At 40.4% G+C, this 12,313-nt stretch overlaps 1 protein-coding gene across 2 annotated transcripts; it reads right to left on the bottom strand.

Moving 5' to 3' along the window:
• Positions 1-1,251: 1,251 nt before the first annotated feature.
• SIX6 (SIX homeobox 6) lies at positions 1,252-11,219 on the bottom strand (the record flags this gene model as incomplete). 2 transcript variants are annotated; one of them, XM_081968925.1, is made up of 2 exons in its annotated part: positions 1,252-1,768; positions 10,644-11,219. In XM_081968925.1, the coding sequence occupies 2 exons, from the start codon at positions 11,217-11,219 to the stop codon at positions 1,598-1,600; spliced, it is 747 nt and encodes a 248-aa protein (XP_081825051.1). In that variant the 3' UTR covers positions 1,252-1,597. The 2 variants fall into 2 exon arrangements, with proteins under 2 accessions (XP_081825051.1, XP_081825050.1); XM_081968924.1 differs by having other exon boundaries at positions 1,252-1,775; positions 10,648-11,219.
• Between the last annotated feature and the right edge of the window lie 1,094 nt (positions 11,220-12,313).

Here is a 12,313-nt window from a genome sequence, read left to right as displayed (position 1 = left end):
TGTCAATAGCCATGTTATTATAAAGTTATTATAGAAAATGAAGTACAGCTGCAATTCTATATCGTTTTCCATACTGAAAAGATAAGGGATTATATTTTATAGTATTTAGAAGGATTAATTTTGTAACCCTGCTCTTAATGACTACTTCATATAATTGGGATTTAGGAATCTGAAAGTGAAAAGACTATCATTACATCTACCCCTTTCCTTTCTGCAAACAAAAAAGATATATAGTCCAAACCTAGGCATGATTACTTAGAAGTTGAATATCCTATTGACTTAAGGGGGCTTATTGCAAGTAATGTGCTAAAATGGATTGTAGCCTCTGTCCAGGATGCTAAAAGATTTACTTAGCTTTGTTTTTTTTAATGTAAATGCATTTCTGTCCCCTCTTTTTTCTTCCCTTCCTTTATCTCTGGTTCAATCTGGCTGGTAAAATCATTTTATCCCTAAATCATAAAATCCTGGGCAGTGGCAGGGAGGACTCAGTAATGAGCACGGAGCAATACTTTTCTTTATAAATGAACTTCAAATCATAAGCCACCAAACTGAAGTGAACAATGTTGCTTAAATGAGAAAAAGACCTACTATCTACTGCTGTGTGCTCAACAGAACAAGTGAATGAACTGGTCCACATTCTAGGATGGCTGTTTTTCTGCAAAGCCAGTCCCTATAGTTAGTATATAATTTTGCACTGAATGACTCCATAATAGAATTAATTAAATGGCCCCAATGAGACAATTAATCATGAGTAAAGTAAATTGAAATGCAGCCCACTGTTTTGCAAATCCCCTTGCCAGGTATTGTTCTTAGCTGCCTTTCTCACATGTTTACTTACCCAGGTATCTCAATACCTGTTCTTTCCAAGATTAAGAATTTTTTAACACAATGAAGGGAATAGCAGAATTTATTTTGCTCACCGAATATATTATTATACTGGTTTCATTTGTTCCTTCCGTTTTCTGACTGCCTTTCTTTCTCCATACAATACCAGATCCTGCACATGCTCCACAAATGGAGGAAATGAAATACAGTAGCTATTCACATAGGCACCGCCCAATTATAACAATAATATTAATAATGATTATGGTCACCAAATAAGACAATCTACCAACGGAGCAATTTAAATAACTCAATAAACATTATATAAAATATTTATATTTATAATATATATATATATATATATAAACCAAACTAAAAACAAAATAAACAAAAACCACTGTCTTTGCAATCGGATACTCCAGAGGGAAATTAAAAGATGGCAGTAGGCGAGGCAGGTGTCACTCTTTCTAGGCCTGATGTTTGACTCCACACCTTCCAATGGCTCCTGCTGGAAGAATTGAAGGCTTCGGAGTCTTTCTTTCAGCAGGGCCTGGTCGGGCTGTGTCCTTTTGCCGGGAGTTTCTCAGGCGCAGAGACCCCGGAGTGCGGACAAGGCAAAGGGCTGAAGGCGGCGAGCCAGAAGGCCGGCCGTATAACGTCTCGAGGGCCACCCTCGGGGTACCGCTGCGTCCTCGCCAGGTCCCGTCCCCCCCTCGTTGTCCGCGGACTCCGCCCTCTACTCCACGCAAGTTCGGCGAGGCCTTCCTTCTGCTGCTCACAGATCGCATTCGCTATCACTGGAGGTGATGGAGATGGCCGAGGAAGCGGCGGCTTTACTGGAGAGGCTGGCGGCGGGGCTGGCGGCGGCGCCGAGCGGCGGTTCGCCGGCGCTCTCTTCCTCCGACGGCAGCGACCGCCCCGCACCCTGCGAGGAGAGTCCCTGTTGCTGGAGCCTGCGAGGGGGGAAAGGAGAAGAGAAACGGTCGTGACTCAAGCGGCCGTCGCCACCAAGGGCAGCCCGCTGTCCGCCTGGCTTTTAGGCCGCCCGGCCTTTCCCTGCTTCTGCCTTACGAATCCCGCTCCCCAGTACTGGTTCTGCCCCTCTTCCGGGCCGCGGAATTCTGCGCCGGTATTCGGATTCGGGGCCGAATAAAGACACCCACCCACCCCCAAATTGGAATATATTGGACTCAAACCATGTCAACGTTATTGTTTCCCTCCATTGTTGTTTCTCCTTGAAATCAACAGCATGGATTGAGTGAGAAAGACTCCGATATTGTTTTGTCCTCCGCCATTATGTCTTCACTAATCACTGTGTGTTGAATGAAACATATTGATCTTGTCTGCTCATTTCAGTACTCAGATATAATTTTGATGACAATCCCTCCATGTTGAAAAGTCCAAAGAGCAGCTCCCTTTCTGCATTGCCCCCTCACCCAAATTCTCCCCTTCCCTCACCCACGGCTGTCTGAGCATCTGCACCATTTAGCCTACTTAGCATCATTCTGCCTTCAAGGTTTCTACAAAATCATAACAACCACACCTCCAATCTTAGGACAAGCCTCCACAGCATCTCCCCTCTTAATGAAAGTCACAATATAATCCCAAACATGGCACAGCTACAGAGAAGAGGCTGCAGAAACTTATTTCGAGCACAAAGGTGCAATACCTTCCCTGAATTCTTTGTCTCACATATAGAGGTTATACACAAAATGTATATTTTTATTGTCAAACAGTCAGTCTCAATGACTCCCAGTACCCATCAGTTTAGCTTTCTTGGCAACATTGAGAAAATAGTTTGCCACTGCTTTGGAGATTTCTTTTTTAAAAGTATTGATTGATCCTACTCCTCAGATTTCCTATGGTCCCTATCTGACTATTAATTAGATCTAAGTCTGATTAATTATTGGTGGGATAAGCCTGGCTTGGAACTGCTATTTACACAGTGGTTTTTGGCATAGTGAAATAAAGACGAATATGATATATTTTGGTCCTTTCAGCAACTAGCCCTGGAGATAATCATCCTGGAAGCCTTTTGATTAGGAAATGTATGTGCTTCCCCCTTTTTTTAGTCCCTAAAAAATAATCATGTCAGATGGGGCAAGGAGCATGGCCAGTGGATGGGAGATATCTATGGCCCTCAGGTTACTAAGTCTGAGCACATGTATAAAAGCTGGCATGTTATATCTATCTTAGACGCTGATCTATTGAACACAATATGATTTTGGAATAAACATAAAGATAGTGTAAAATATTAAGATTCCTACACAACTACATTTTGACGCCTTTCCCTTTTGTCTCTTTCTGTTCAATATGAAGCTTTAATCATTAATTTACTACAAATATTGCAACCATTTATGAATTTTAAATATTGATTCCTTTTGAAATCAATTGCAGTCCAAATAACAATTCCAGCTATGGTGGCTCAGTGGTTAGAATGCAGTATTGCAGGCCAATTCTGCCAACTGCCAGGAGTTCGATCCTGACCAGCTCAAGGTCAACACTGCATTCCACCCTTCCAAGGTCTATAAAATAAGGACTCAGATTGTTAGGTCCTGTAAAACGAGGACCCAAATGTTGTCTCTGTAAACTGCTTAGAGAGTGCTATAAAGAATTATGAAGAAATATATATGTCTAAGTGCTATTGCTACATAAAACAATATTCATCTTAGTAAAGTAAAACATTGTAAAATTACATCAAATTTCAGGAATTTTAAAAAAATATAAGAAATATTTTGATGTTTGATTAAAAATAAACTTTGAAAAGTGTCAACATTTCTATCTTATTCCCTAAATAAGAAAAAAAGGTTTTGTTATGGAATGAGGCTATGATGACAATATACAAAGTTGTTTTATACTAGCATTTCTCATCATGGCAGCAAGCAGCCAGTATAAATCAACTTTGTGTATTAACGTAACAGCCATATTTCATAACAAAACCTTTTTTAAAACATCTTAATTCCTGATCACACTTTGGAAATCTTTCACAAAGTATTCCCAATTGCTCTTAGTATATATTTGCGACATGATTTTTTAGGGATAGTCTGAAAATATACCTGATAATAAGTAGGAGAGTCAGTTTGATGTAGTGAATAAGGCATCAGGCTAGAAATCAGGAGACTGAGTTCTAATCCCTTTTTAGGTGCAAAGTGATCTTGGGTCAGTCATGTCTCTCAGCCCCAGGAAACCGGCATTGAAAAACATTTCTGAAAAACCTTGCTAAGAAAACTGCAGGGGACTTGTCCAGACAGTAATCGGGAGTCAATAGTGGCTTAAATGCCTGGCCGTCCCCCACCCCCACAGGCATACTCACACTCTGAGGTAATATAAAGTCCAGGTCAAGGAAAACAGATTGAAGACCAAATAAAATGTTTTAATGAATCACCTAATTTGTTTTTGGCCTTAATCCCAGATGCACTTACAATGGCATAATCATAGCTTGACAACACCAGTTGTTCTCCTTTAGGTTCATGACATTAACCTCATCAGCAGGAAGTCTTACATTTTCATTAGTAGTACATGCAGCGTTTTCCCTCTTAAGCCAACATTATGCCACCACGGTTAAGTTGTGCTAAACCTGTAATGGTTTGGGATCATTGAAGACAAAGATAATGTTTTGTGGAGGTGAAGATGTGCACTGTAAGCATTGGGAGGCACAGCTATCGGGCTTGACCTAGGTCACTAATCAGCCTTTACTAGTCATTTCTCTCCCAACTCTCAGTCTCCACCATCACTTTGTCTTCTAGGATCCCATACCTGTCAGTTCCCTCCATATTTCTGACAGTTAACTTGTCTCCTGGCACCCTCAAAAATAAGGAAGAGCAGAGTTCTACTATTTTAATCCAGGAATAAGAATGCCTCATTTATATGAACTCAATTTTAGTACAGTTAATACCCTGAAATGTATCTTTAAGATGCAGCATCCCTGCATTTCCTCCCTCCAGAGAAGAATGAAGGATGTTGAAATGGGTTTTGTTTGCCTAATTTGCAGTTTCCCTGTATCTGCCCACTTTAATTCCTCCTCTGTCCACTCTTGGTTGCCCAGCAGCTAGTTGGTTTTAATTATTTTTCTCTATCAGACCCAGCCAGTTGAACAATTATATCAGGATCTGGTTTCTTCCTTCTGCAACTAATATCACACTGGTGTTTCCCCATATCCTTCATTTTATTTTACTGGATTGATGATCAAATGAGATGACTGGTTGGGGGGGGACGGACGGGGAGAAAAGAATCCAGAATCCCGAAATAAGCCACTATATATCTTTGCTATGATAAAAAAGATGAACATTCAAAAACTGAAAGAAGCTGTGCTTGACAGGATAGCATGGAAAGCAATTGCCTATAAAGTCACCAAGAGTTGGACAATACTGAATGGTTTTTTGCTATAGTTCCCTAAATGATGGATGGTTCTCCCACTGGCTGATGACATGCTGAAAGTGGACCAAAGCAAAACATTCCAGTCACTAATCCTATTATGACTGGCACCCTCAAATCAGGACAGCATCATTTGGCAGCGCCTAGGAACAGATACAATAAAGTACAATAGGGATTGACGTCAGGGTCAGTAGTTGTTATTCTGATGTTGTTAAATGCCAACTCAAGGGTGGATGGATAGCACTTTAACTCAATGATGGGGAGTGGCCCATAGTAAATAGTGTTTCCAACTAAGCTCCTTGGATGTTTGTTTTGGGAAGTGAGTTTTTTCTACACTTCTAATACTTGCTAGTCATTATTGGAATCCCATCTACATACAGTTTCTTATAGTGCTTAATGCCCCTTACAGACCTCATTAGCAAAACAATCTCACCAAGGTATCAACTTATCTTTGCATCACAACATATCTTTATATTCTGCCACATTTTCCCCAAACCAGTTTCTCTTACACAATACAGTTCTGTGTATTCTCAACGTTCACTTTCTCTGCCTTCTCACTTTTAATCTCTACCCTAATTAACATCTACTTAATCTCTTAACTTCAAAACAAGAGAGACCATATTCCTTATATAAGGAAGTGTCTTAGGTGATACTAAACTCTTATTTCTCTCCTTCTAGAGGACGTTTTGAATAGACCAAAAATGAATCATTAAATGAAAAATAAATATATCTGTGGCCAAGATAGCAAAATAGAATTTCTTCATTTAGAGTTTGGATAGGTCTGAGAATCAGAGGAAGGGCATAAATAATACAGAGAATATTTTTGTAGGTTTCTCTGGCTACGTATAGCTCTTGTCTATTACAAATAAATTGCTGAGCATAGAAATCTATTAACTACCCTCTCTCCTCCCTCCCTATTTATTATTTACCCACAAGACTGGATCAAATTAATTTGCCATTGAAGGCAAGAGAGAAGACAGTACACCTCCACTATGTAGATGATTGGAATAATAGCTGAATTTATTTCAATACCAGTGATGGTACAATGTCCTAAATAAGAAGCTATTGTAACTTAGAGGACATCGAAGAGAGAATATGGTTGACACAACTGTGTGTTTAAACGACACTATATATTTATTTATATTCTGCCTTCTGTCTTTCATTCAGGAGATTGAGGCAGCATACTTCTATCTTCCTTCTCTTATTTCTTTCCCCACAATAGTTCTCTGAGATAGTAGAGAAAGAACAATTAGCCCGAAGTTATTCATCTAGAGAGCCTTTTTGGTTGAGGGTGAAGTAGAACCTGGGTGGGTGTCCCCAATCTTTTTCCAATCTTTTAACTACTATACCATGCTCGCTCTCAATTTGTGGTCCAGGTGCCATATGCAGATAATTAAGAAGGCAAACATAACCCTCAAATCCGCCCCAGATTAAATTGTCCATCAACAATAAACTTCAACAGTCTATCCGCTCTCTATGCCTTACCCTGTTGTCTACTTTGTAAGTGAGATTTATCTGGATATGAGAAATTGATGGGAGGAATACTTATTTATCATTTTAAGAGATGTGGATCAATGGAGATATCAGGGAATGTAGATCTCTATATATGTGTTAAAACACATCACAGATAAAGAATTAAATTTTCTCTCCCCACCTAATTTTCAAATACTTCACCCATCTAACCATTTTACAATCTCTGCTATGCTATTCTAAGAATTAGATTATTCTCTCCAAATATTTATATTATATCTTCAAATGATATAAGTTATGGTTGTTGCATTGTACTGGTATTTATAGCAGTGTCACAATATCTTGGCTGTTTCTTTTTAGAAGGCATTTCTCGCTTTATAGAAATGGTTTTACTAGAAATGCTTTGTTTTACAACCTCTTCTTTTTTCATTATATAATTATATGAATAAATTATATGGCTATGGTTATATATGAATATAATTATATGGTTTTACTAGAAAGTCAATAATATCTAGAATATCTAGAAGGTTTATTATAAGATATATGAAGAAATATGAAAAATACATTTTGAGACCTGTTACAATATGATATTTTTTGTTATGCCAATTATAATTGCTACACATGTCCCACAAGAACATATATAAATATATATGCCTTCTTTTCCTTTTCTAAGTAACAGTTACTCCAGATTTAAATTCAGTATTAACAAAATTTCAAGTTACAGATATGTCTGAGGAATAGGTATGCTACTCAAAAAATGTGAAACACCTTTTAAAAAATATACCTCATTCTCACACTTTTATCAAGCTCTGATTGCTGTTATGCCTGACTACTGTTTTTAGAACAAAGAAGATAACAATACGAATCTCGCAGAAGTAGGCAATGAGAGTGAAAACAATATCCACATTTATACTGTCAAATAATATTAGAATACCACAAATAAAATTTGATTGAGTAATTTATTCCTGAAATTACATTTTCCAAATCTATTCTGGATTATACTAAGGATAAATAAAAATACATCTTATCATCTTATCTGAAGTCATTATGTTTTTCATTCTTTATTCAAACTATTGTTTATCTTCCCAGTTCAGTTCCAACTATTTAGATGAAAATAGAACTGGGATGTGGGTGTATATGAGTTTAAGAAGACATTTTTTCTAATGTGAAAATACTGTCTTTTAGTTACCTCTTCCTATGAAATGATCTTGCCCATCAATTGTACAAATAATCCTTCTAAACTCTTATTGTTATACTCCCTCTTATTTTACATAACATTTATTTATATTCATTATACTTATAAAATCTGAACACACATAGAAAAAGAAAGGCTATTTTCTGAACATATTTTCAGCAGACTGAAAATAACCCATTTTAGTTTTACTTTCAAATATACAGAACAGAAAATATTTTATTTTAATTACAGGTGAGGACAAATTATGGAAATGATTACCTAACTAATGCATGCTGTATTCTTTGTCTGTCCTCATTTCTGTCCTAACTGTATCCTAACCACATCAAATATCTAAGCCTTCATTATAGTTTTGCTTCACTCACAGTTTGTGGTCTTAGAAGATTTAAGGAAATCATGTACCTGCTACTTAAAACTGCACTTTGGGAAATGCTAAACTCAAGGATATTTGGTTAGCCAGTTCTTTTACGAATTAATAAGCTAATTCTTATTAATCATCTTAATGAGAATTCATATTTAAATGATGGTATTATGCCAAATTAATTTTCTCATATATTTTGTCCTGGTGATCACTTACATGTCAGATTCCACTTAAACCTGATTCCAAGGAGGAATGCTGGAAAAATTCATATTGCACAAGTAAACTTCTGATTAAAAGGAAATATCTTTTAGGAAAAAGTAGTATTTTAGTATAGCCCCTAGCTGCGTATCATGTCTCATGGATTTAAGTTGAGTATTGTGGAAGTCAATAGGACCAAATTGTTTTACATTCCTGCACTTTGACACAACAGAGTCATGAATGGGGATCCATTGTTTGCCTACTGAAAAATAGAGGTCATTTGTGCTAATTAACATGTCTAAATGGATGAGAAATTCTCTTCTACTAGAGCAAGGCTTTCATTTAAAGCACATTTTTTTCCTTCTTGGTTTATTCCTTATTTATTCCTATGAAGGCATGCATGTCTTAAAGTATTTTATCATATAGCCACATAAATTCTCCCCTACATTCTACAAACCATTATAGTTAATATTCTTCAAAAGGGCATAACCTAGTGGCAACCTATCTTCACAGAAACGGAACAAAGGATAATAATTTGGCTTCACAAGAAAGGTGTACGCCTTATACTGAAGCCGTTTAAATAAAAAGCTTTAAAACATACAATATAATCATTTTTATTTCTGTTGGTAGTCAGTTTTGCTGCAGTTGAATATACATGGTAGGTCATAAGGCTTGATTTGTCTAACAAAATGCAAAATTGTACCCTAAACCTAAGTAAGCCACATTTTAATAAAGTCAAGTTAAGTTGGAATCCCATATATGTTTTACATTTCAGTTTTTACTTTTGTTCAAAGTATATTTTGGATAAATAGTAGAAATGAAAAATGTCAAAGAAAATTATAACTATAAAAATTATAATTGAAAATGTTTTGTTTCATTGGATTTAAAACTGTATGTTACACCATTGCCATAATTTCTTTGAATTTTCAATTAATTTGAAAAATTGTTTTGCATTTTTTTAACTGCATCTCTTCACCTGCTGCTAAAAGATGTTTCAGAATGGAATTCTACTATGTCAAATCATTGCCTTAAAACATTATATATAAAAATAACTACCATTATATACTTAGAATTTCATTAATTCTCAGGTTTTTTATATTCATCTCATGGATAGTTGATATTTAAATGTTAAAAGTAAGCAAATAGCAATATGTTAACCTGTAACTCATGTCTCCCTGTTGGGGAATATTTACATCTGAAAAATCTTTTTAAAATTCTTCCTTAAATTAAATACAGTAGGAAATAAAATGACATTTAAAATTAATAAAATTTACTTCAAAAATAAATGAATTGCATGCAGCTAGAATGGTTACTCCTGCATATATGTCAACAGTGAAAAATTGTGATTGTCAAACACATTTGCCTTTGCGATTCTCAAAAAAAAAAAAAAGACTGTAAAATAAAAATACCAGAAGCTACAACCGACCATATTTCCTTGAACTGGAACTATTCTTGAAAAGTCAAACTTTCTGATTCCGTGTTGACAGCTATATCGTAAAAGTTAAGCTTCAACACCAACAAAACAGACATCAATTTATGTTATGAGCATGATAGAAGGGAGCCTAATCCATCTCCTCGCTTCCTGTTCCTGTAGGACCTTTGGCAAATAACAACAGTAATAATTTAAACAACAAATCTGCCTATCCCTAATCCTGAAGAAGGACTGAATAGGTGGTCAAAAATGCAAAATCCAGTCCAAACATCTGACTGACTGAGTTTGCTAGGTAATCATAGTAATATCACAAGGGTGCAGAATATTCCTCTGAACTCTGATTAAGATTTAGGAGTATGATCTTTCCTCCAGATAAATATCCTTAGGATTACACCCGGGTTCCAAAACATGTGTATTCTGGAGCAGGATTCACAGAAACCAGAAACCCTCACCGAACATGTAAATAGAAAACTGATCATATTTGCAAATCAAATCGTTTTGGCTGGTCTCACTGGGGTCTCCATCACAGGAGAGACTAGCCTAAAATGAGGCTGGAAAAGGCTTAGATTCAATGGATTTCACGAGCAGTGCCAAGCAGTCCATCAAGTGAGGACACAATCAGATTTCTTTCTCAGGGTATGGCGTGTTCCTTGACATTCAACAATCGCACGGCTGACCCAGGTTTAGAACGCGGCTGTTGTGTGAATCGGCCAGCACAGAAAGCCTGGGCACTGCTGAGCTACCCTCCCTTCCCCGTTGGCCTTCCTCCTGCGTCCCGGCTCTCAGCTACCCACTGACCTGTTCTTGGCGGCGGCGGCCCGGTCCCTTTGGCGCCGGTTCTTGAACCAGTTGCCCACTTGCGTGGCTGTGAGTCCCGTGGCCTGGGCCAGCTCGCGCTTTTTGCTGGGGTTGGGGTAAGGGTCCTGCAGGTACCATTCGCGGAGCAGGTGCCGGGTGCGCTCCTTGAAGCAGTGCGTCTTCTGCTCGCCGTCCCAGATGGTGCGGGGCAACGGGAACTTCTTGCGCACGCGGTACTTGTCGACGGGGCCCAGGGGCCGGCCGCGGAGCTTCTCGGCCTCCTGGTAGTGCGCCTCGAGCCAGAGGGCCTGGAGCTTGGCGTGCGACTCCTTGGGGAACTTGTGGCTTTCCAGAATGTGGTAGAGCTCGCGGTAGTTGCCGCCGTGGAAGGCCACGATGGCGCGCGCGCGGAGCACCGACTCGTTCCGGTTGAGCGCCTCGCACGCTGCCGGCGCCACCGGCAGCGACCACAGGAAGCGCCCCAGGCGCTCCACGTCGCCGCTCTCCTCCAGGGTCTCGCACACCCCGGCCACTTGCTGCGGACTGAAGTTGAGGATCGGCAGCTGAAACATGGAGACGGGCGGGTGGGCGGGCTCCTGGGCCGAGTCGCCTCTCGTCCGCCGCGGCTCAGGCTACTCGAGAGCTTCGGGCCCTCAATGCCGGGCTCCTGGACTTGGGCGCCCGCCTCTTGTCCCCTTGAACTGGAGCTGCGGCGGAGCTGAGCCGATGCTTCGTTCTTCTTCTCCTGCACCAGCAAGGCGGCGGCGACGGGGCTCTCCAAGCTGAGGACTCAAATGCCGCTCTCGCCTTGCTTGTTTAATGTTTATTTTTAATTCTGCTCTGCCCTCCCCGCCGCGCTTCAGACGGTCGTTTGGAGAACCTTTAACAGCAGTAGCTGCAGCCGCCGCCGCCGCCGCACGCGTGCTGCGCTTGGGCGCTGGGAAGCAGAATGGCCCGCGCTCCGGCGGTGGCCTGAAGTTTGGGAGGGAGGGAGGAGGATAATGTGTGTGAGGAGGAGGAGAAGGGGAAGAAGCGAAAGAGGAGGGAGGGGGAAAGCCCCCAGATGCCCCCAACCAACGACACCCCCACACCGCACATTCTTCGCCGCCGTCGCCTTTTCTGCTTCTTATTTGCTGCGATTGGCCTCGCCAGATTGGCTGCCCCTCCGTTTCCATGGAAAGGGCGCCTGCCCATCACTGTCAACCTTCTGCCAATCAACGCCTGTAAAACAAGCCAACATGGGAGCCCCGCCCGAGCTGGAGAGAAAAGGATGGTCTTGGGCTCGTTCGTTCCTTCTCTTTCTCCCAGCGGTCGAGAACACTCAGCTGGGGAGGGGGGGGGAGAATTGGGGCAAGAAAAGATCGCGGGGTGCAAGGTCGAACCGAAGGACAAGGAGAAGGGTCTGCGGGCTGAGCAAAACGAGCGGGGCGTTGGCATGCGGACAGGAAGAAATAGTCCGGAAAGAGGAGGTGCGGACCAGAACAGGGTTAGCCGCGATTTCTACTACAGATCCCCTAGGAGAAGAGGTGAGAACAAGAGAGGACCAGGCACCCCAGCCAGTTAACTTGCCCGCAACAAGGGTGTAACAGTATAGGAGACCTCTAGCTCAGTAGCATTCTCCAGGGTACCTACCCTGCGGGGGGGGGGGGAGTACTTTTTCATAATC

This window comes from Natrix helvetica (genome assembly GCF_964273705.1).
Source record: "Natrix helvetica genome assembly, chromosome: 1".
In the NCBI taxonomy this organism is placed as follows: Eukaryota; Metazoa; Chordata; class Lepidosauria; order Squamata; family Natricidae; genus Natrix; species Natrix helvetica.
This window is presented reverse-complemented; position numbering and strand designations above follow the sequence as displayed.